The sequence below is a fragment of the Hippoglossus stenolepis genome, chromosome 14 (assembly GCF_022539355.2).
Source record: "Hippoglossus stenolepis isolate QCI-W04-F060 chromosome 14, HSTE1.2, whole genome shotgun sequence".
In the NCBI taxonomy this organism is placed as follows: Eukaryota; Metazoa; Chordata; class Actinopteri; order Pleuronectiformes; family Pleuronectidae; genus Hippoglossus; species Hippoglossus stenolepis.
In genome coordinates this window covers 16126795-16149396 of record NC_061496.1, presented here as the reverse complement: position 1 = coordinate 16149396, position 22602 = coordinate 16126795, and the positions used below count along the sequence as shown (strand labels likewise).

Here is a 22602-nt window from a genome sequence, read left to right as displayed (position 1 = left end):
GGCATTGGTTTGAATACGCCGTCTCTTTGTTTCGTGACGATGAGCTTGTCCTTCTTTTTCAGCTCATCTTCAAGGCTCCTCTGTCCGGTCTTGAGCAGGTTGACCTGCTTCTTCAGATCCTCCGCCTCTCTGCTCCAGCTTGTTTCAGGCTGAACCGGCTCCTGGTGCAGACGGGTCTCCAGAGTCTCACATTTGGCCTGATACTCAGTGAGCTGGTTCAGGACGCCCACGGCGCCTGAAGCGAGCACGCCGTTTCTTGGTCTCTTTTCGTAAGAGTTCATCTCTTACTTTCAGCTGCTCCTGGAGCTGCTCGACCTGCAGTTCATCTTGCTCCTCCACCTTCACTGTCTCCAGCTGCTCCACCTTTCTCCTCCACTGCCTCTCTACGCTGTCCAGCTCGTTCTCCATGTCACTGAGCTTGTGCTGGGAGGCGAGGTACGACTTAGTAGAAGCTTGTCTTTTGCTGATTTCCTTTTTCACCAGCTCCTCCTTATGTCTGACTTCGTCCTGGAGCTTTGTGTGTTCACCTTTAGTTTGTGAACTTGCTCCTTCAGAGTCTCATTTTCTTTTCGACGCCTCCACCTTACTGCTGCTCACTCCTCAGTCTGAGTCATCTCCTGCCGCAGCCTTGCCTCCTGTGTCTCTGCCTGACTTTTGTTCACCTCCTTTTCTTTGACCGTGAGCATGGCCAGGCTGTCAAGGTAGGCATTGGTTTGAATACGCCGTCTCTTGGTTGCGGTCACGATGAGCTCGGCTCTTCTTTTCAGCTCATCTTCAAGCGCCCTCTGTCCGGTCTTGTGCAGGTTGACCTGCTTCTTCAGATCCTGTTTTTCCTGGTCGACCTCCACCTCTCTGCTCCAGCTTGTTTCAGGCTGAGCCGGCTCCTGGTGCAGATGGGTCTCCAGAGTTTCACATTTGGCCTGATACTCAGTGAGCTGGTTCAGGACGTCCACGTAGGCCCTGAAGCGAGCACGCTGCTTCTTGGTCTCTCTTTTCGTAAGAGTCCATCTCTTTCTTTCAGCTGCTCCTGGAGCTGCTCGACCTGCTCCTGCAGAGACGAGTTTCCTCTTCGAGAACCTTAATCTGACCGTTAGCTTGGAAGAGTTCCGCTCTGAGGCTCGTCACACTGTCTTGGTGCTGCATGGTCGACAAAGAAAAGCACGTCAGAAACTTGGGCTCAAGTTTGGTTGAGGATCGTGGAGAGTTCAAAATGCTTCTGCTCTCTTCAGGATCGTGGGTGCAACTGACGTTTGTCTGCAGCTGATGAAGTGCAACATTGTTTTTCCGAACATTCTGATTAGTTGTCATAGTAACCTCCTTTGATCTATAGCATCACACTTTTTTATTTCTTTTCAACTGTTTTTATTTGAATTTTCCAATGACATGACATACAATGGTCATAAACAGTGACTGATACAGCAGGAGTGTACAGTAGTATGTCAGTAATATCCTTGACCCATGCCCCAACCACAACCCACCCAGCTCAGGTCGGGCCCTGACCGGGACAAACAACACTCCAACAGACGTCCACAAACACACACACACACACACATACAGAACAACGGCTGCCGAGCAGCACAATAAAGAAAATAAATTAAATTAAATTTTAAAAAAGGGTGGGATAATACTAATTACGTATGTATGTATATTGAATAAATGGATAAGTAGAAGGGGGAGGGAGTTGGATTAAGGGGTGCACAGCTACCACAGTAGTACAGGAGTGTGGGGTGTAGTAGGAGTGAGTGAGAGGCTTCTTCCAAGTCCGGAGACAGATTAAGAGCGTTAAAAAAGTCAAGGAAAGGGCTCCATGTATCTTGGAATACCTTGGTAGATCCTGAAAGTGAAAATCTAAGTTTTTTCGAGTTTTAAATTACAGAGAACTTCCTTAATCCAGCGGTCGTGTGTGGGGGGACGGGTGAGCTTCCAATTGAGTAGGATCAGTAGCATCACACTTTTAACTGTGCTTTGAAAATGAACTACATGATAAACACACTTTAAACAGCAAGAAAATATAAACATTTTTATCTGAGTTGTTTGTTTGCACATATGTAAGTACCTCAAAATGTAGCCAACTCTATCTATCTATCTATCTATCTATCTATCTATCTATCTATCTATCTATCTATCTATCTATCTATCTATCTATCTATCTATCTATCTATCTATCTATCTATCTATCTATCTATCTATCTATCTATCTATCTATCTATCTATCTATCTATCTATCTATCTATCTATCTATCTATCTATCTATCTATCTATCTATCTATCTATCTATCTATCTATCGACCGTCCATCCATCCATTCATCCATCCATCCACATTTCGTGGATTAGGGGCGGCTGTGGCTGAGGGGAAGAGTGGTCGTCTTCCAACCAGAAGGTTGGCAGTTCGATCTCAGTTTTTCCATCTGCATGACAAAGTGTCCTTGGGCAAGATGCTGAACCCCTCATAAATGCACTGTATGAATGTGTGTGTGAATGGGTGAATGGCAAACTGTACTGTAAAGCACTTTGAATGCTCCTCAAGACTAGAAAACCTCTATATAAATACAAACCATTTACCATATCCTTACTTAGACTGATCAGATAATACAGTATGGGATGTATTTAAACTGCTGCTTTTCATTAATAAATAATCAGTTCAGCAGACTGGAGCTTGATTTAAAGTTGTATGGGAAATAATAGTATGCATTCATTTATTCATTTGTTTGTTTATTTATAACTTAATGTATGAGTGTGACAGTACACACTCCAGTACACTAGATGTCAGCATTCACTTTCAACATTTGCAGTCCGCCACACAAGTGCAGTGAAGAGGAAGAAGAAGAGCGGAACCAATGTATCACTGTTTGTTTCTGGGGGCTGACTAAGCTGGCGTACAGGCGGGTCTTTCTCAAACCACTCCGTCCTGTGTTTGTCACTCAGCAGCAGAAAGAAGCGCTTCTCATGAAGATGTAGCTTCAGGACAAGTTTGCTTCTCTCCACCGAAATATTTCAAAACAAAGCATTATGGCGTCGAGAAGAACAACAATAGCACCAAGTGCTTTAAAAAGCACCGACGCTTTAAGGTAGTCATTTGATTTCTCCGTCTTTTAAGCGAGTGCCTTGTAGATTTGTGGTCAGTTTCACTTTAGGAGAAGTTCATATATAGAAACGTCAGCAAAGGCTGCGTCATTTTAATTAAAACATTAGGTTGTACTGTTTTTATTTAGCAGTAAAGTCCCCTTTTATAAATGGTGAACAAGTAGCCTGTCAGAGCAACAGTTCTTTTTGTGAAGTGTAACTTACAGGAAGCGATGCTAACATGTTAGCTTAGCGTTGGGTCGGGACGGTTTCTAACAGTGCGACCGTTTTGTGTCTGTTCCAGCTCGAAAAGTGGGAGCAATGCGAATAAAACCAACACCAGCGGGACCGGGAGGAAAAGTGTCAAGAGTAAGTATTTGTTTTAACTTCATTGTTTTTCTGAGTTTGTCGATTGGTTGAATTAGTTTTGATAATGCTGCCACCAGGCAGATATGACATACACCCCACAAATTCTTAAATCTCTCCACGATTCCTCTTCAAAAACGACTTTATAGTGACACTCATACGTAAAATCTGCCTGAATTGTGCAAATTATGATGTTTCATTTGCTCTATGTTGTAACCTTGCCTCAGTGTTTTTGTAAATGTGCTTGGGATGCAAAGGAACTGTGTCTACGATCTGGTATTGTGATATACTGTAGGATGAAACCACTGTGACACTTTAACTCTGACTTGAGACAAGCTATGTGTTTTGTAATCATTATACTTTACACCTTTACTATATTGGTCCATTCCCGATGGAGTGACCAGGCCTGCTGTACAGCCAGTTTAATTTGTTGAAGATGTATAATAATCTTGAGATGGTGGACCCCTGGGCAGTGTAGGAACATTTTGGTTACTCTCCCCCTCCCACCTAAAAAAACAACAGTGGATTTGGAAAATAATTTCACTCAGAAAATGTTCACATGTTGAATGTTTTTATTTCCATTAAAGGGGCGTTTGCAGCTCAAATGAGACCTGACATATTTACTTGATGAATCATAACAGAGCTTTATCAATTTTAATACTGTTTCTTTCTGTCTATTATTGTCAAAATGTCTTCATCAAACTTTAGCAAGTGGAACCATAGTCAAGTCTCGATATATGCAGTCTGCTGAGAAGTCATCACTTTCGAAGGTATTGCTTCTCTTTGTTTTTTGTTGTTTTTTTACAGTTTTCGTATTTTTGCGATGGTTATTTCTCCGTCTGTATGACCTGTTCATATGCAGTTCAGGTGAAGCAATCCCTCTCAGTTTGTTGCTGTCGTACCTTCGATGATACACATCTGTGCATTATTAAATAATCTCCTAACCATTGACAGAGTAACTCGCTGACCAACGAGTCTATTGCTGTGCCACTGAGGCCTATCTCACCTAAGCCCAGTGGTGTCAGACCAAAGCTGGGCATGTCACCAAGACGCTCCATGGCCCCACAGGCTCTTGCAACATGTAAGTGGTAATAATTATGAATTTGTATACACACATTTTATAACAGATCCTGAGAATTTTCATTTTACAGCACATTAACTGCTTTAAAGAATGTCTTTTGTATGTGTAAAGTTATATAAAGGTGTATTATACGATTTGTTAAGAAGTGCATAGTTCTTTTCTGACAACATGTTTCCTCTTAGTTTTGGGACTATGAGATTATCTTTATGATATAGATAACATTTGCATATTCATTTGTCTTATAGCCATCATGTCACGTGAAACAGAACCGTCAATACTCGGGGAAAGTATTCTGCAGTCTACTTTCTCAGTTGGATCCTGCTTTCGACCAGAGTTTGATATTTCAGTCATTAAAGGTAAACAGATTTAAACCCTTTAAATTTCAATTACAAATGGGACAATCCAATACGTTTTCTTTCAAATGTCTCTCTTATCAAAGAGAAAACAGTGATGGAAAATGCAGCAGAACCCGAGAGAAACCCAGAAGAGGAGAAGAGGGACATTGAGTTGCAAACATTACGACTGGCATATCTCACAGCTAAGGTGAATCAGTCATGTGTCAACTGTTTTCAACGTATCTGCTTAAGTCAAGACCACTGTTCCATGGGGAATAGAAATCTTGCCAAGTGTCCCATGCTGTGACTGATTTGCTTCTGTCTCTTTGACATTTGACTGAAGATGGAGAGCAATACTGCAAAACTCAAGGCTGAGGCAGAGGCAAAGATCCTGCAGATAATGGAGGAAGACGAGGCGCTGCATAAGGACGTCCATAAGAAGAAGCGCCAGTACCTGCTAGCAGAGAAGAACAGGGTGATGAATGAGTTGCTGGATTTGCAGGTCAAGAAACGTTTTCTTTCGTACTGCACTGCCTTTTTCATTGTGTTACATTAAACTATATTGTGAGTGATTTGTAATGAAAGACATAAAGAGAATGTCACATTTTTGTCAACCAGCAACAATCATACTCATCATAGCTGAATTTGGAACCTACTTCAGAAATGTCTTGTTGCTATAAATCATGATTTTGCTTGTAATATAAATATAAAAGTCCATCTGTATGGCAGAGTGTCTTAATACTATAACTGTATTTATTGCTGGAGACACTTCGCTACATTGTCATACTCATATTGAGGCTTCTTGGGTCACGACTTTGCTGATTGATAATAAACAGCTGGTGAATTGGTGGTTGTATAGTTTTTTTTTTATGTAAAGATCAGTGTTTGTGTATAAACACTATGAATGTAGGATTCTCATCCTTCTAATTTGATCATTTTCCATCACAGATTGCTGCACTGACTCCTGTGGCAGAAGCTGCGCAGCAGTTCACAGAGCACTACAACTCTTTTGCAACCGCGGTTGACACCACCAGACATGAGCTGCCTGTCAAGAACTTCTACATTGATGGAGACCGAAGGGAATTTCTAGGTTGTAGTTACCTTGTTTAAAAGATAAAAAATAAAAACAAAAGATGAAATAGTTAAAAGCTGTAGGTACAAAAAACAACATTGTTAATAGCACAAAAAAAAACTAACATTGGAATCACATTATTTTTACATTGGTAAATGAATTGGTGTATGTTAATGTCTATAAAATTTTACCAACATAGTCATGTTATCTTCAACAGCCGACAGGCGCATAAACCAAAAAATACACTACAATACAAAAATCTTATGGTAAATACCCTGTGTTATTGTCGCTTTGGCAGATACTGGTGTCATATCGGTCACTCTGATGTTTAGATATTGTTTATTCACTTTTAAACAATGCGCCTCTGGATTCTGACAATTTGTTTCATGTGCTGATTGAAATTGATCTTATTTATTAGTATTATTCTATGTGACCTAACCAGTGTGAGTAACAAGAAATGATGTGATGTGTTACGAACTTATTCTAAATTGTATGATAATCCTTTTGTCCTGTATCTACCCATAGATAAAGCTGAGGTTTGCCTGAAGGAGAGTGAGCAGCTGTTGCTGGGCTGTACAGAGGGAGATTATAAGGACAACAGCACCTCTCTTGAGTGCCTCAGGAACATCAAAATGACATCAAAAGACATCAGCCAGCAGCTTTCAGGGTAGGCACATTTGCAGAGGACGCTGTATATACATGGCCTCCCTTGTTAGTGTTTTGATTCATAGCTCTTTTGTTATGTCATAGAGGATTTCACTGTTTGTGTAACTCAGCAACACTTTGCTCTAACTGGCTGGTTCTAACAATTCCTTGCTCTGCTTTGATAATGAAGAACATTATGCTGCCATTTATTATCTTAACAGGAATAGAAAATGTACTGGTTAATTATGCAGTTGGCTTGTAATAGGCAACTGCCACCCAGCACATCCTGGTCCATCTCTCATAAACTGGCAGTGTCCCAATACAGCCAAGTATAACAAATACAAGAATATGTATCTGGCAGAATATGTACTGGTCAGTCATATAATTGGCTCGCAACAGGCAGCTTGCACGTGGCACACTACTACAGAACGTTATTTTCAGCACATAGGCTAGCAAGCTAACTGAGAAAGTGTAACATGCCTTTATTTGAACATATCAGCGACCCACTCATAACACTTCTTATGATATGTGGTTAACATTTGTGTGACTTACAGTGCACATATGTTCATATAATGGACACACACATTATTACATACAATCTGTACACAGGGCTGCACTGTGAAATTAACCTTGGGGCCGTCTCATAAACTGGCAGGGGCATTTACCTACTACCTCTAAGGGAGGGCACCCTTGAGCCAATAATACACACAGATATATGGGTATTCCAATAAAAACACTCTGTTACATACATGTATGCTAGAAGTGCTTGGTTTTGACTGTCCATTCAAAACGTTTTCATTAAATAGCTAAATATTGTAATTCTTTCTAAAAAAGTAAATGTATTTGTAAGGAATTGAACACAGCCAATTAATCAGTAGAACCGAAAGGTTAGATTACACCTGTACTCACACATTGCTGTTGCATCCATTTTTGTCCAGTGCATTTTCAGAGCTGCTGGAGCTGTCTTCATCAGCCTGTCGACATACAATCCTCGTCCAGCAGTCCGTGGAGGAAGAGCAGCTCGGTCCTGCAAGAACCCACGAGCTCTACTGCCCCAAACAGTGAAAGATGCCACACAGCATGGGATACATAGCAAATGCACTTTGATAACCCCAATTGCCTTTGTGCCATTTGTGACATTTTGTGTACTGTTAAATGTTTTTGTGTGCTGTATTATGAATTTGTAAATGTAAATATGAAGTGCAAAAACAATGACTGATACTGTGTATAGATAAAACATTGTTAGTAAATAGAAAACAATATAAAATATCAATTGAACAGTCAACATGGTAAAAAAAATGGTGTCTTACTGCTGGGAGAAAACACATGAGCAGAGTTGTATGTTAGGTTCTAGGCTTAAATGTTTTATGTTGTTTACGTAACATGAAGATGCTTTCAAAGCTGATGTTTTTATTATCAAACTAACTTGACATGAAGTTTTGTGAACAGAAAAACCTTAACCAAATAGTTTGTGTGGCCACCCTTTGCCATTTGTAATGACTGATGTGGAGATCAGGACTCGGTAGGGGCCACACCCACGTTGTCACCCTGTGGAATGAATTTGATACTGATCAGATGCCTTTTGGTATTGTTTAGGAAAAGAACATGTAGTATCACAACATACCTAAACCTGTTGGACAATACTGTGTATTCACTAGATAACTGAAAAGAATCAAAAAAAATTGGAAGAAAGATTAATTCCAAATTTATGTATTTCTCTGCCAAATTTTGCCTCGTGTATTAATATTATTCACTCACCTAACCTTTAACTAGGAACACTCCAGTACACCTGATTATTCTATCATGTGACAGTGCAACACAAAACAATAATGCAGCTACCGGTCAGCAGCTAAAGGTAATGTTCACATTAAAAATCACATAGGGGGAAAATGACTTTGATATTATTGATGGTGCCAGAGAGCCTGGTTTTTGGAGAGCTGGATTTTCATGTACAGCACTCAATAGTTTAGTGAAGATAAAACATCAAGTCAGAGGACTGGTTTGAGCTCGGGGAAAGACCATGGTTCATTCCGTAGCCTTGTTTAAAAATCCAGGCTGCTGCTGAGGGTTGTAATTAAGAAATTGTTTCTTGGCAATTCTGGCCCCTTATTACTAATCAATCATGGTTTAAATGTCACTGCCTCTCTAAACATTGTTGCTGATCATGTGCATCCCTTTATGGGCACAGTTGTAAAAAGACGTCTCAAACTGGTTTCACTAAGATCCCAGTAGGCTCAGTGAACTTCAAGGCCTCCACAGTCACCACGCGTCTTCAGGTGGATTCCCATGTGGTGGAACAGGAGATCTGCATCATGAATGTGCAGCGGATATTTCCAACACCCTTAGAGAGCAAAGAGAAGAACAACCCAACGTTAGTTTGGTGTTCCTAATAAAGTGCTCGGTGATATGCAGACAGCACACGAGAGGGATAGACAGTCAGCCCACAGACCCGGATATGACGTCACATCACAACAACACGGGCTCCTTCTTATTGGACGACGCTGGAAAGTGACGTCCTGCCTGAAGGTCCAATGAACCGCAGGAGAGCGCCTCGTCGCGTGTGAGTACAAACATGAGTTTTACTTCGCGTTAACTGGACTTTTCGTAGAAAATACTTTTCTATGTCAGTAGTTGTGTCACATGTTGGCAGTTGGCGTAATGAAACCTACGTAGTGTAATTTGGAGGAAGCGGCATTCACGCGTTATGTCTTTGTTAGCTAGCTAGCTAACTGTCGGTTCTGGCTAATGGTTAGACATGAACGGTAGCTAGGTGGTTAGCATCACTATACACCTCCACATACTACACTATACAATACATGTAATGCTAACGGCTGCTAATGAGGAAAGAACTAACCAAGCATGACAGACGTGACAAAATAATTAGCTGTTTTAGCTCAATTCAACAGGGATTTCGTTAACTTAGTGTCTCGTGTTTTTAAAAGTAATTAAAAATAACTATTAGAAGAATGTTAGTGTTGAAAGGTGATTGTTCTCTACACTTCAAGAATGTCCTTTAAAGGTTTTAGAGTTATCAACTGACCTGAACACAGACTCGTCACTGTTTAGCTTAAAATGTTTGAGTATCCCACTATACTGGAAACCATTAACAAAGGGGTGCAATGGTTGTTTGCATGTGTCTGACCATACACTGATCACTATCTGTTGTTCAACAACATTGTTCACAACTAGTGATGTCACACCATGTTAAAGCCCTATGAGACAAATTGTGATTTGTGAATATGGGCTATACAAATAAAATTTGATTGATTGATTGATTGATTGATAGTGATGTGGTGACACTTCAGATGAGTGATGAAATCTCAGGAGCAACTCAAAATCCAAAGATCTTGACATTATAAGCTAACTTTGAACATTGGACCTATTTTATAAATGGTTCTTTTCTAATCGCTCATAATGCAGCTATTTTTAAGTCCAGGATAACATACTGGTAAAATAAATGTCGAGCTGGAATAGAGCTTTAAAGGATAGGACCATTTCTCTGTGTGACAGAGTCCCCCCCCCCCAAAAAAAAATTTCAAACTTTGTTAGCACATCTCCCTTAATTATGATCACAGACACATGAAATTGACCAAACGAGCATGAAAACTTTCAATGAGATCTGTGATGGTGCTGCTCAAAAGTGTCATGATTTAACATGGAAAGACCCCAGGTTTGATGAGGACCATCATAAGATAAGCTGGTGGTCTTTCCCTTTCATAATGTAGATCTGTGTGTTGTTTAATCACATGTTCATCTACTTCTTAACCTCCTCAAACAGCTCTCACTCACAGAGGAGGGATGCACCGACAGGAGGAGAGTGGAGGCCGAGGAACCAGGAGCAACGGCGAGGCCCGGACAAAGCCTGGGTGAGACGGGAGGAGGGGGGTGAGAGACATGAGCTGCAGGGGAAAGAGACGGTGCCCAGGGGGACCTGCCAGACCATGTGCCCTGCTCATGAGCTGCAGGTTCGTGAGGCACAGAACTGCTTGCACCGTTTCGAGATTTTAGCAGGTACAGAAACAAATCGACCGCCCTGTGGAGACCCCTTACGCGCTGTCAAGGAGTATTCCAGACCAGCAGCTGGCAAAGACGCAACAACCCCCACTGACCTCCGTCCACCTGCTGTGTTGCTGAAAACTGTTTGTTACCTTATCGATGACATCGCTGCTTCCACCAATCTGCATCCGTGGACTGAGGCTAGTATTATTTACACATCTATTTTGCAGTCCCTTCAGTTTAGTATCGTCACCTATATTAATTGAATTGTTTACATAGTGTCCAAAAGTTTGGCATCATTTACACAACCTTTTATATCAGTTGAAACTTCAATGAAGTTTGAGTTTACAGGCAGTTTTCCAGCACAGCTTGTTGTAAGCCTCTGCCGAAACATCATGAACCTAGTGGAGATGTTCAGCTTTAACACACATAGCTCACAATGGGTTATTGTGTCATCCAATCTTTCCCTGTGTAATCTGCATAATGTGTTGGATGAAAATTATTAATTCTGAATGTGTGGTGGCCATAAAATGTCCTGAAATCAAAAATCTGATTAAAATTGTTGTTCAGCATGCAGGGCTTGTACAATTGATTTTGCGGTAGTTAATTTTTCATTGAAATGACAATCATAGATGCATATCTTCTTATTTTTAAATCATTTTCATCTTTTAGGTGTACGGCTTTGTTTTTGATCGGCTGCGTGGTGTGAAGCAGGACATGATTATCCAGCGGGTGTCTGGTTCGGACTGTGTGTTAATTTTAGAGCGAACGGTGCGTTTCCTCATCTATGCCTCTTATCGTCTGTGTGGTGAGCCGCTGCGTCTCTACGACCCACGTATCAACGACACACACTTACAGGAGAATCTAAGCTGGCTGCTGGATTGCTACAAAGCAGGAACAGAACAGCATCCGAACCAGGAGGAGTTTCAAGCCCTTGGTCTTCTCTACAACTTGGGTTAGTTATTATATGCAAAGTTAAATGCTTAACAGGGTTTTTTGCATTGGTATATTTAAATGTTTGTTGAGGCAATTAATAAAAATGCTAGTGCAAATTCATTATTAATTGCTCCTCTTGTGCACTGCAGATTCATTACTCCTTTGTCCTTTTTTGGATGTTACCTAAAAGGTGTGTTTAGAAGCCATGTTTGCTGATCATTTTCTCTTTTCCTCGTCTCTGCCAGGTTTATCTCGTGCCGCGCGCCACATTATGGAGCTCCCTGAACAGCTCTGCAGCACCCCCGCCATCAGCCTCGCTCTGTCTATCAACCGGGCTTATCTGGAGCGAAACCCTGTGCGCCTGCTCCGATTGGCTCAGAGGTTGAACTTCCTGCAGAGCTGTGCGCTCCACCGGCACCTGGTGACAAGTCGTAGAGATCTGCTGCACATATTCAGCCACGGATACAGCAGCCGCAACTGTCGCTTTCCTCTCCACAGACTAGCTCAGCTCTTGTTCTTAGACAAGTCGCTCACAGTCCAGCTCTGCCTGTCTTACGGAGTGGAGGTTACCCAGGACGACCAAGTGGTTTTCTCCAAGACTGCTTTCAATGAGCCGGAACAAGGCAAACTGCACTGTAAACGATATCACAACATAGTGGCTGAGAAACAGAGAGACCTCACTGTCAGGAGTATCATTGATGGTTGTTCTTGAGACAAAGGGGGGGGGTCAACTAGAATGGTGCAAACCTCCACTAAGGTCCAACAGTCCCCTTAAATTCAATCAAGCTGAACCAAATTTCACACACTCTCAGATGTGTAGATATTTCATCATGTGGTTTTCCTTGTTAAATCTGTAAAAATGTCAAACGCAATGCTAGAAAATATTTAAACATTTTGTATTTTACTATGGAGCCCCTAAAGTCCTGATTGGTGATTTTTTTTATCTTGTGCACACATGATAAAATTTGTCTGCAAAGTAAAGTTCTAATTGGATTATACTTACAAAAACAAAGGGGTATGTTGCTTTTATAGCCTTTAAAAGTTTGTTCTTTGCAGATATTCAAAGGTGAAAGCTAGATTAGCTGAGTTCTTTCAATCATGGTGGTTGCTTGTGGGAAAGTGAAGTAGTTAGAAATGCAATTAAATTTGTCAATTGTGTGCAACAGATAAAAAACAAAAAAACATCACAATTTGGTGCTCCATATTTTACTCTTTTCCTTTGGTTGAATTTCAGTCTTGGTGCTCCCTTCGAGGACACTTAATGTTGATATGTTTTACCAATGAAATTCTCCAGATTATATATGTTCAAGACTAAAATTATGGACAGGATTCTGATTGTGCCATGGATTTGCCATATACTTACAGAGTGGCATCAATCAGAAAATGAAGATCTCTCTTGGTTCTAAATGTTTTTAGTTTTTTTTTTTTTTATCCTCGTAAAGCACTTGTGGCCCTGAAAGATGTGAATTGTTTTTATCATGTTACTGTGTTTATTCAGTATTTCAGTTAACCTACTGGAAACTACTGTGCATCGGCCTTTATTCACTCTTAAAACGCTGTACCTCAGAGTTATGTCAATAAATTTTGTTATGAAAAAGAAAAAACGCCTTTTTCCACTGTAATTTGAACTCGTTCCTCTGCACCTTAGCTTATTCACCACTTGAGGGCAGCAGATGTCTGTCCGCATTACGGGCGTAATGCAACTAGTGGAGGAATAAGAGGCTAAATCAGACATAATCCTGCTCCGAAACAGTGTTTGTGTTGTGTTGCACTTTTAGCAGCGGACGTGGAGGTTGTTTTCCAGTGCAGGAGGAGCCGGCTGCAGCTGGTGGCTCATTGTTTCAGAGATGGCAGCGGAGGACCAGAGAGTATGTGACATGTGCAGGTAAACTTGTGAGGAGCTGCAGGGTCCTGTGCCTCTTACACTGGGGTTAGTCATGCTCCCTGTGCAGAGAGAGGAGGCATTGAAGAGAATGAATCGCAGCCTGCAGCTGATCGTCTGCTGACTCGCTGCTGCTGCTGCAGGAAGCGGAGGATCGAGAGAGATCAGCAGGAAGGATCGGACATGTCCAACTTTTCTTTACTGTGATACAGTCTTTTCTTTGGCGCGCTGCAGTGGGAGGACGCTTTTACTCTATTTGTAATGCTGAAATATGAGAGAACGGAACCGGGGCGGGTGAAGAAGGCACATGGGAGAGGACTGTCTGTGTACTCTGGGCTCTAGAAGGAAAAAAAAACACTCACACACACTAAAGGGTTTTTACTTGGAAGTTTGATTTTGTTTTTTTGGCGATGATTGCAAAAAGCTGATCTTTGGTTCCGGGGACTCTGAAACTCTCTCGCTCTCTCTCTCTCTCTGCACACCTACAACCAAAACCTCAATGGATACGTAGACGTGAGAGAGCCGCGGACACACACGGTGCTGTTCAAACTTCCATGTAACTTCTCACTCGAGCTCACAGATCCAGCCTCCTCCTGGAGAGCGGAGGACAGGGAGCCCTCGTACCCGCAGGATCTCGGTCACACTGAGGCCACGACATGTCGCGCTGGTCTCTGACAGCGTTGAGTCTCTGCTGGACTTTGTTCCTGTGCAACGTGAGCACCAGTTGTGCACAAGAAAGACAGTAAGTATAAGCCAGTGTGTTGCATGTCCTGCAGTTGCTTTGCTACAATACTGTAACTACTCCAAGTCTCTCCTGTTCACTGCAGCTCATCCAAACCTGCAGGAAAATACTGTTTGATTTCTCTCATTATCTGACCTGTAGCCATAGCAACCCGATTATCTCATTAAGATACGTGCAGGGAGCTTCTTTGTAGCGGATCTGTGATATTTACTGCATAAAAACACATGCCCCTGTCTGTCACGTTGTCATGTGAGGAGTTTAATGCCATTGCACGTAATGACATTGTACTATCACAACACATTGTCAGGCATGTTTTTTTTAGACCTCTCATTCCAGTAACATGTTATTGAACTACTGAGCAGATTAGTAAGCAGTCATACATGTTGTTGGACTAGTGATTGGTTATACATGTTGTTGGACTAGTGATCAGTCATACATGTTGTTGGACTAGTGATCAGTCATACATGTTGTTGAACTAGTGAGAGTCATAGTTTTCGGACTAGTGATCAGTCATACATGTTTTGGACTAGTGATCGGTCAGTCATACATGTTGTTGGACTAGTGATCGGTCATACATGTTGTTGGACTAGTGATCAGTCATACATGTTGTTGGACTAGTGATCAGTCATACATGTTGTTGGACTAGTGATCAGTCATACATGTTGTTGGACTAGTGATCAGTCATACATGTTGTTGGACTAGTGATCAGTCATACATGTTGTTGGACTAGTGATCGGTCATACATGTTGTTGGACTAGTGATCAGTCATACATGTTGTTGGACTAGTGATCAGTCATACATGTTGTTGGACTAGTGATCGGTCATACATGTTATTGAACTAGTGAGCGGTCATACATGTTGTTGGACTAGTGATTGGTCATACATGTTGTTGGACTAGTGATTGGTCATACATGTTGTTGGACTAGTGATTGGTCATACATGTTGTTGGACTAGTGATTGGTCATACATGTTGTTGGACTAGTGATCAGTCATACATATTATTGAACTAGTGAGCAGTCATACATGTTTTTGGACTAGTGAGCAGACTCGTGAGCAGTCTTACATGTTATTTGACTACTGATAAGTCATAAATATTATTGGATTGGTGAGCAGACTAGTGAGCAGTCATACTTGTTTTTGGACTAGTGAGCAGTCGTACAGGTTATTGGACCATTGAGCAGTCACACATGGTATTGGATTGGTGAGCACACTTGTGAGCAGTCAGACATTCAAGAGTTTATTGTCAAACTTGAGCTAATGCTACCACTGAAGCAGTCATACATGTATGACTGCTTCAGTGGTAGAAATGGTAACCCTAAACCTAACCAATTCAATATGGCTCATTTAACAGATTTTAATGTTATTGAACCCTACATATGTTATTTAATTAAATTAAAAATAATAAGTACAAAATATATGTACATTAAACGTAGAATATATATATTCTTGATTCAGATAAATTAGTTTTGTGCAACCGCTTTCAACATAATTCTTTTTCAGTGCAGTAAGTTTTACTGACATACACTGAAATATAAATGATTTGTTGAGATTAACTGCCCACCGACTTGATTATTATTTAAAAAGACAAATATTAACTCAAAATGAACGGGTTGTCTCAGTGTCCCATTATATTAGGATTATTCCCACAAACCAGATTTAAAAAAGATTTAGTTTTGTTTCTCCCATGCCGTCTGTGCGGCTGTTGTTTTAATTCTGACCTTGAGAGATGTGTTGCTAATAGTGAAGAGTTGTAAAGAATTCTTCCAGGTTGCCCAAGGGGGTAAAGGAGGTAAAGAATGCAGCTCAATGTAGGAAATAAACCCCCAAAATACCAATTTACTCATAAATGCTTGATCTACAAAAGAGAGCTCACATTGTTGTCATGTATTAACCAACTCTCAGCTTAAGGGTGAATTTTGGGCAAAAGGGCTAAGAACATAAAACCATGTGACCGAACTAAAAAAAAAAAAGCAAAGAGCTGACTGTTTAGGACTTCACCTACAAAGGAGAACATAAATCCTTCTCAGGCAGCGAGCAGCGGCTCTCAGCTGAGGACAAAAGTTGGGCAAAAACAATGAGAACTTGAGCACATCAGGGCCATGTGACTGAAATAAGCATGGTCTCCACCACCTGATCCGGACTCATCCGAGAGCTGGTTAAACTCACTGTAGATCAAACGCACAGAGTCAATTTCCTCGTATTATCTTCCTTTTTTTTCCCGAAGCCTTATTTTCCAGGGGGATTTTCTCCTGACTCTCTTTCTCTCCCTCTCAGGAACTGCAGTTGCCTCTGGCTGTAATGCAGCACTGCTGTAATGCCAACCACCTGATCTTTCAGGCATGCAATTGGGTTTGTGCTCGAGGCTTTTGCTCACTCCTAATTTGTGTGATCTTCGGTTAAGTTCTTCAGCGGGTGAGCGGGCCTGTTTGCCTTTAAGAAGTGGAGTCGGTGTGACTGGGACAGAAGTGGTTTGATCAAACACAGAGGTACTTAGAGTTAGATTGGTTCAGGTACGCCTGCAACATGTGGGTGGCATAACAGATTTGGTTTTTACTTTAGTCAAATCAGTAAATGCTCACAAATAATAGAAGTAAGTGAATGATGATCACTTTTATCATCTAGTCCATCAAGCTGGTTGTGCAGCACCATCCCTAACAAGAGCTCCTATTTTTCTACCTCTGTTACCTGAGCTACATGCCGCTCTGTGCCAGATGGCATATTCTTCTTTCCCCCAAATAAAAGTTAAAGTGGGCCTTTTCTCCCCAGACTTTTTTTTTTTTATAATCATCAAAGAATGACCTTTGCTCCGTGACCTCAGTGACAGGCTCCTTCCCTCAATTAAATGTCAGAGCGACTGTGTGGAATCTCAGTCGTTAGTTTTCAAAAACAGACACTGAGGGTTCTGTCAGAGGTGCCAGACCACCCAAAGAAAACACTCGGGGCAGAAAGCTCATTGGCCGACAGGTAACGTGTCCCTGGTAACTGTTGCAATTAAACCTGATCTCCCCACACAGATCCATGTGGTATGTCCCTGTTTGTATGTGCCATTGTCGTGTGTGTGCATCCTGCTTGCCACAAGTGAGCAATACTGTGTGTCAACCAAAGGTCCCGAATTTGTTTTCTGCTATTCTGGCCATCTTCACCATTTACCACATGAGCCAATTTAGGTCCACATCCAGATTACACCTCGCCTGGAGTAACATATGTTTGCCAAAAGAAATGCCAAAAAATGTGGCCACAAGAAGGCCAGAAGTCCTGTAGCATTGCCCGAAGTGGCCCACATCCGTATCCTTTCTGGGAAAAAAACCAAAATCCACATCCATCATATGTTTACCCTCTTCCTGTCAAATGTCCTTCTCTGACCGCTGACCTCTCCCTTTTGTTTCTCCTCCTCTGTTCACCCTCGTATCCTCTTCTCTCCTTCCCTCCTTTTTTTGCTTTCTCCATCCTTCTCTCTCCACCTTGCCTTCTTGTTCCAGGGGTTATTTGGTTGCTGCACCCTCTGTGTTTCGAGCAGGCGTGGAGGAGAGTGTGAGCGTAACCATCTTCAATGCAAAGGCAGAAACCCGCGTCCAGGTGCAGCTGTCGGTGAAGGGGCAGACGGTGGCTCACGGCCACGGCTCAGTGCTCGGTGAGAAGAAATTCTGAAGCTACAGCGCGTTATACTTTTGAAAGAGAAAACTTGCACTAACAGGTCGAGCTGTGAGATACGTGCCTTGTGTGATTTATTCAGAAGGATGTTGAGATCACACAGGCAGGTACGCAGGCACAAACATATGAGGAACCCACACAATGTCTTCCCCTACTGTATGCTCCTGACCAGCCTGAGTTCTCATTCACATTATCTATGATTGGAGGCTTCAGTTATAGCTCGTCCCACCAACCGCTTAGTGTATACAGAGTGTGATTTGTTTGACAGCACCATTAATACATGGTGCTGGCTCTGCCTTAGAGTGGCATGGAGATGGGCTGCAGCTGGATGGCATGCTCACCCAGGGCGAGAACCTCCAGGCAAATATTTATAGCATCATACTGGTGATTACACTGATATGGGAGAATAGAGATGTATATTCATGTGGCAAAAATATCCCTCATTAAATAATCTCATTGTTTCTCTTGTAGACAAAGGCACCATCAAACTAAAGGTGAGTCAGCTCCTGCAACTTGGTTTACATTTGCTTCCTGAGCAGTGTCCCACATTACGTGCACGTTGCTGCTCTCAGGGATGTTTCAAATGCACGACGCTGTTTAGCGGTGACAGCTGCACAGTAGTGAGAACCTCTCGAACGCTGTGTGCACATTGCTCAGGCAACATGCAAATCAACACTAACATTATTTGTAATGCAACATCTGTCTCAGCTCATTCATTGGGAGTAAGGTAACAGCCTCAATATAATATGCAACAGCTGTTGACGTGCATGTATGGTCCGCCGCTCCCGAAGGCTGGAATAGATAATCTAGTATGCACGACTCGATTCTTCCCCTCTGCCTCCCTCCTCCTCTCCCCCTTGCTCTCTCCCCCCTGCCTGTTCTCCCCTCCCTGTAACCTCCACCCTCATTCTCGTGAAATAAAGTCATGTGGAGTGAGCAGTGTTATAGCTTGGCATCTTCCTCTGGTGTTTAAATGTAGCTCTCTTGTTGTTCTGTTAGCTTGTGTTCCCTAGAAAAAAATCTTAAATCTTAAATCCGGTGGAATAATTCCTGATAGAATGCAACCATCTAGAGTAAACACTTCAATCCTTTCCCCCACTGACCTAATTAGGTTCTGGTAAATCCAGTCTCGATCCTTCCTCTGTTTGCACTCATGTGTGTGAATGTGCCACCAGGTTCCCTATGGGCTCAGAGGCCAGGCCCACCTGAAGGTATGGGGAAACCGTCACCTCACCGAGGGCGGCTACATCTTCCACAACTACACCACCGTCACCGTGGAGAGCAAGGGCACGACTGTCTTCATCCAGACCGACAAGCCTGTCTACAAACCCAAACATAAAGGTTCCCACACAGTGCATCTGCTAGATAGTCAGTCGAAATTCAGAGAGTTGAGGATCGGTTAGTGGAAATCCGTGACACAGGTCAGATGAAGTAGTGGCCATGCTTTTTTACAGATTTCTTTGAAGATTTCTTTAGTCTTTCTGTCTTTCCTCGGGCTGACACTGAAAACTACAAGAAAACGAACATTTTAAGACGAACATTGTCCTAAAAGTCCAGCGACAAACGCTTACTTTACGACTGCACATCCATTCTCCACTTCCATGCCAATTCTTACCCACAATGCCACAGTCCATCAGTCTTTTTCCAAAGCCGGTCATTTAGCCCAGTAACATTTGTGTCTAAATATAATCCCACAGAAAGCGCACAGGAAATTAAACCAAACAGCAGTTTAAGGACATACATTTTACAACATTTACATCCAATTTACCTCGTTTTAACAGCTTATTTATTACATTTCAAATCACTTGGTCACATTCTAATTGCTCCAAAAGCTGATTCAACTCAAAGAAATATGTAATATTTCCTATATTTACAACTTAATATGATAAAGTAAAACTGTCACAGCATCCTTGTAACCGTGATATGGGAACTAGAATGGCAGACCCCCGCCAAGGCCCAATAGTCCCCTTAAATTCAAACAAGCTGCACCAAATTGTACATACTGATAAATATCAGTCCCCTAAACAGGACAGATATTTTAAATTAAGACCCATGAATCACTCTTTAAGAAATCAATGACAATGTCTAAAACGCCCTATCTTACAATGTTAAAGAAAACATCCTGGATCTGCCCCCTGATCTTCTTCCCTAACCCATATCGCTTTCGACCAATAGGTTTTGTGGAAATCAATTCAATAGTTTTTGTATAATCTTGCTTACAAACAAACATAACCCCCTTTGCAGATATGATAAGCACTGTGATTATGTGTTACTGTAGATATTATGCAGTGTCTTGATTGGGACATGACTTTGCACCAATTTTGTTGATCTGGTTCAAATGCATCAAGGTTCTCGTGTTGAGCTGATGTAAACATTGTGTTCTTTTTCTGCCTTTAGTGCTGATCAACATCTACACAGTCACCCCCGACCTGAGGCCAGTAAATGACAAGGTAAATGGAAGATTATGCCGTGCAAATAAAAGTAGAACATGCCTCAAAAACCACTGCAAACATTACTCATCGATCTGGATGAATGTGAGAAGAATTTATTTAAGAAATTCCACAAAAAATTATTTGGATTTGTGGCAAAATCTATAATTCTGTAGCTCTTTAGTGCAAAAACAAATACAAATTCTGAATCTGTTATCGTTTAACAACACAGACAAACTTCTCCGTCTCTAATCGGTGAAATTCTGAGGAGAAACTTCGTCCTCTCTGAGCCCGAGCGAGAAATGTACAGTCACCTATTTACAGAAGCTCAGGGAGAGTCATTTCTCCTGGAATGTTAGCAATGGCTCCAAATATACTGTGCAACTGTGCGGACAGATGGTTTATTGATGTTTGCAGCTATAAAGGTCTGCTGCTGGTAAAGGGCAGCGCTCACTTTCACAGATGGATGATTGTTGGATAAGGAATGAGTGGGGAGGTGAAGCAGAGGATCCTCTGGACTTTAAAGATTTTTTTTTTTTTTTTTTCAAATCTAATTCATAACATCTTGTGCTTGTCTCTCTCTCCTGTTTTTGCAGATTGAGGCGTATGTTTTGGTGAGTGGAGGCTGGCAGGGACCACCCAGGGTTGGCTGAGCCGTGTCCGGGAGGGGACAGTGGCAATTTGAGTTCCCAGACTAGTTGGAGATTACAGAGCATAAGTCAAGGCAGCTCACCTAGATAACAGGGTGCTCTATGGAACAGTGCAAGGATAAACAACACCAACAGATACTCCTCTTCTCTTCTCTCTCTCTCCCTCTTGTGTACTTGCTGACCGTGCTAATTTATCGTCTCTCTTCTCACATTCTGAGACGTCTGTAGGGTTGAATAACAGGTTGTTGTTCACGTAGATGTTTTTGTTTACTACCTTCGTACCTTCAGCGTATTTCTCACTCGAGGACGGTATTTTAACAGTGGTCGGAGACAGGAGCTAAGTCTCCGGGTCAAGTTCAGGTCAATGATTGTTAGGCCTGCCATAGTTCAGCACCTTAATGCAAAATGTAAAACCTGAACAAAGTTTTTGTCTCCCAATTCGATCTTTCAGGATCCAAGAGGATCCAGGATGGTTCAGTGGAAGAATCTGAATTCTGTCTGTTGTGGTAAGACACATCTTCTGAAGTGTGTTGACACCGTCATAGTTTAGCTCCTATGTTCATATTTCATTGTAGATTTCTCTTTGTGTTTCTACTGTTAATAACATGTTTCTCTCCTATCTTCTCTCTGCCATAGGGGTCGTGAACACCAGTTTCCCTCTGTCTGACCAGCCTGTGTTTGGAGAGTGGTTTATCTTTGTGGAGGTGCAGGGCCACACCTATAACAAGTCGTTTGAAGTGCAGAAATATGGTGAGAGCCTGCATGTGTTGTTTTTTTGCACTGTGGGTGCTTTCAGTCATCCTTAGTTGTGTTTTGAACACCTATAAGTGATATGCTAATGATCTATGTTAAGAGAATGTTTTACTATGTTACTATTGTATATAACGGTTGGATTTAATACAATTTTATACATTTAAAAATGCGGGTAGCATGAAAGTAGGTAATGTAACTGGAAAGTAATCTTCTGCTGCCTTGTTCACAGTGATGCCCAAGTTTGAGTTGATGATAGATCCGCCACGTTACATCCGTGACCTGAACTCATGCGAGCAGGCGACTGTCAGGGCCAGGTAAGTCACTTAACATTCATCAGAGAACATATCGCACAGATGTTCTATAACAGCATTTCACAAGGGAGACTTTTGTTTTGCTGACCAACCATAAAATGATGTTACCTGCAGCTCTGTTTTTTATATTTCTTGGTTCACTGACCTTGGCTGTCCTGTAGATGTAGCAGTCTGACATGTCAATGTTGTACAGGTACACCTTTGGGAAGCCGGTGACGGGGAAGTTGACGGTGAATATGACGGTGAATGGAGTGGGCTACTACCGTCATGAGATGGGCCATCCTGTGATTAAAAATATGGAGGTCTGTTCATTTATTTATTCAATGATATCTTAATGCTCCTATTTATTTGAGATCTGGTATTGAAACAAGTTTTTGACTTGTTTATCGATGATTGGTACTATAACTATGTTCTATAAATTCTAAATATGTGTATCCTGTGCTTTTCTCAGATGAATGGCTCTGCAAACTTCAGCCTGTGCGTTAAGGACATGATGCCCCTGGATGTAGCCGATCACTTCAGGGGCACGGTGAGCATCTGGGCGTCAGTGACCAGTGTAGACGGCAGCAGGCAAACCACATTCGACGATTCGACGCCCGTCCACAAACAGCTCATCGACATCAAGTACTCGAAGGACACACGTAAACAGTTCAAGCCCGGTCTGCCTTACAAAGGGAAGGTGAGACAGC

The 22602-nt window shown here is 41.9% G+C and overlaps 3 protein-coding genes across 3 annotated transcripts in view; all 3 read left to right on the top strand.

The window, feature by feature from the left end:
* Nucleotides 1–2859: 2859 nt before the first annotated feature.
* haus8 (HAUS augmin like complex subunit 8) lies at nt 2860–8289 on the top strand. The gene is made up of 10 exons (XM_035176207.2): nt 2860–3069; nt 3369–3433; nt 4139–4200; nt 4385–4511; nt 4757–4867; nt 4951–5054; nt 5190–5348; nt 5795–5936; nt 6444–6585; nt 7502–8289. Exons 1-10 carry the CDS (start codon nt 3011–3013, stop codon nt 7626–7628), a joined length of 1098 nt encoding a protein of 365 aa, XP_035032098.1. The 5' UTR covers nt 2860–3010; the 3' UTR covers nt 7629–8289.
* A 704-nt stretch (nt 8290–8993) lies between these two features.
* On the top strand, nt 8994–13099 carry sac3d1 (SAC3 domain containing 1). Its single transcript, XM_035176206.2, has 4 exons — nt 8994–9123; nt 10342–10759; nt 11232–11514; nt 11741–13099. Exons 1-4 carry the CDS (start codon nt 9095–9097, stop codon nt 12205–12207), a joined length of 1197 nt encoding a protein of 398 aa, XP_035032097.1. The 5' UTR covers nt 8994–9094; the 3' UTR covers nt 12208–13099.
* A 134-nt stretch (nt 13100–13233) lies between these two features.
* Nucleotides 13234–22602, top strand: part of cpamd8 (C3 and PZP like alpha-2-macroglobulin domain containing 8) — a 45835-nt gene continuing 36466 nt past the window's right edge. Inside the window, exons 1-11 of the mRNA XM_035176204.2 lie at nt 13234–14119; nt 17599–17750; nt 18242–18264; nt 18946–19111; nt 20168–20220; nt 20796–20813; nt 21301–21355; nt 21486–21599; nt 21832–21916; nt 22107–22215; nt 22365–22592. Coding sequence (XP_035032095.1) covers nt 14034–14119; nt 17599–17750; nt 18242–18264; nt 18946–19111; nt 20168–20220; nt 20796–20813; nt 21301–21355; nt 21486–21599; nt 21832–21916; nt 22107–22215; nt 22365–22592 — 1089 coding nt within the window. The 5' untranslated portion in view covers nt 13234–14033. The remainder of the gene's footprint in view (nt 14120–17598; nt 17751–18241; nt 18265–18945; nt 19112–20167; nt 20221–20795; nt 20814–21300; nt 21356–21485; nt 21600–21831; nt 21917–22106; nt 22216–22364; nt 22593–22602) is intronic.

Coding starts and splice junctions, on each gene's coding strand:
- haus8 (XM_035176207.2), top strand. CDS start 3,011: ATGGCGTCGAGAAGAACAACAATAGCACCAAGTGCTTTAAAAAGCACC. Junction 4,868..4,950: donor TGATATTTCAGTCATTAAAG/GTAAACAGATTT, acceptor CTCTTATCAAAG/AGAAAACAGTGATGGAAAAT. Junction 5,055..5,189: donor TGGCATATCTCACAGCTAAG/GTGAATCAGTCA, acceptor ATTTGACTGAAG/ATGGAGAGCAATACTGCAAA.
- sac3d1 (XM_035176206.2), top strand. CDS start 9,095: ATGAACCGCAGGAGAGCGCCTCGTCGCGT. Junction 9,124..10,341: donor AGGAGAGCGCCTCGTCGCGT/GTGAGTACAAAC, acceptor CTCCTCAAACAG/CTCTCACTCACAGAGGAGGG. Junction 11,515..11,740: donor TGGTCTTCTCTACAACTTGG/GTTAGTTATTAT, acceptor CGTCTCTGCCAG/GTTTATCTCGTGCCGCGCGC.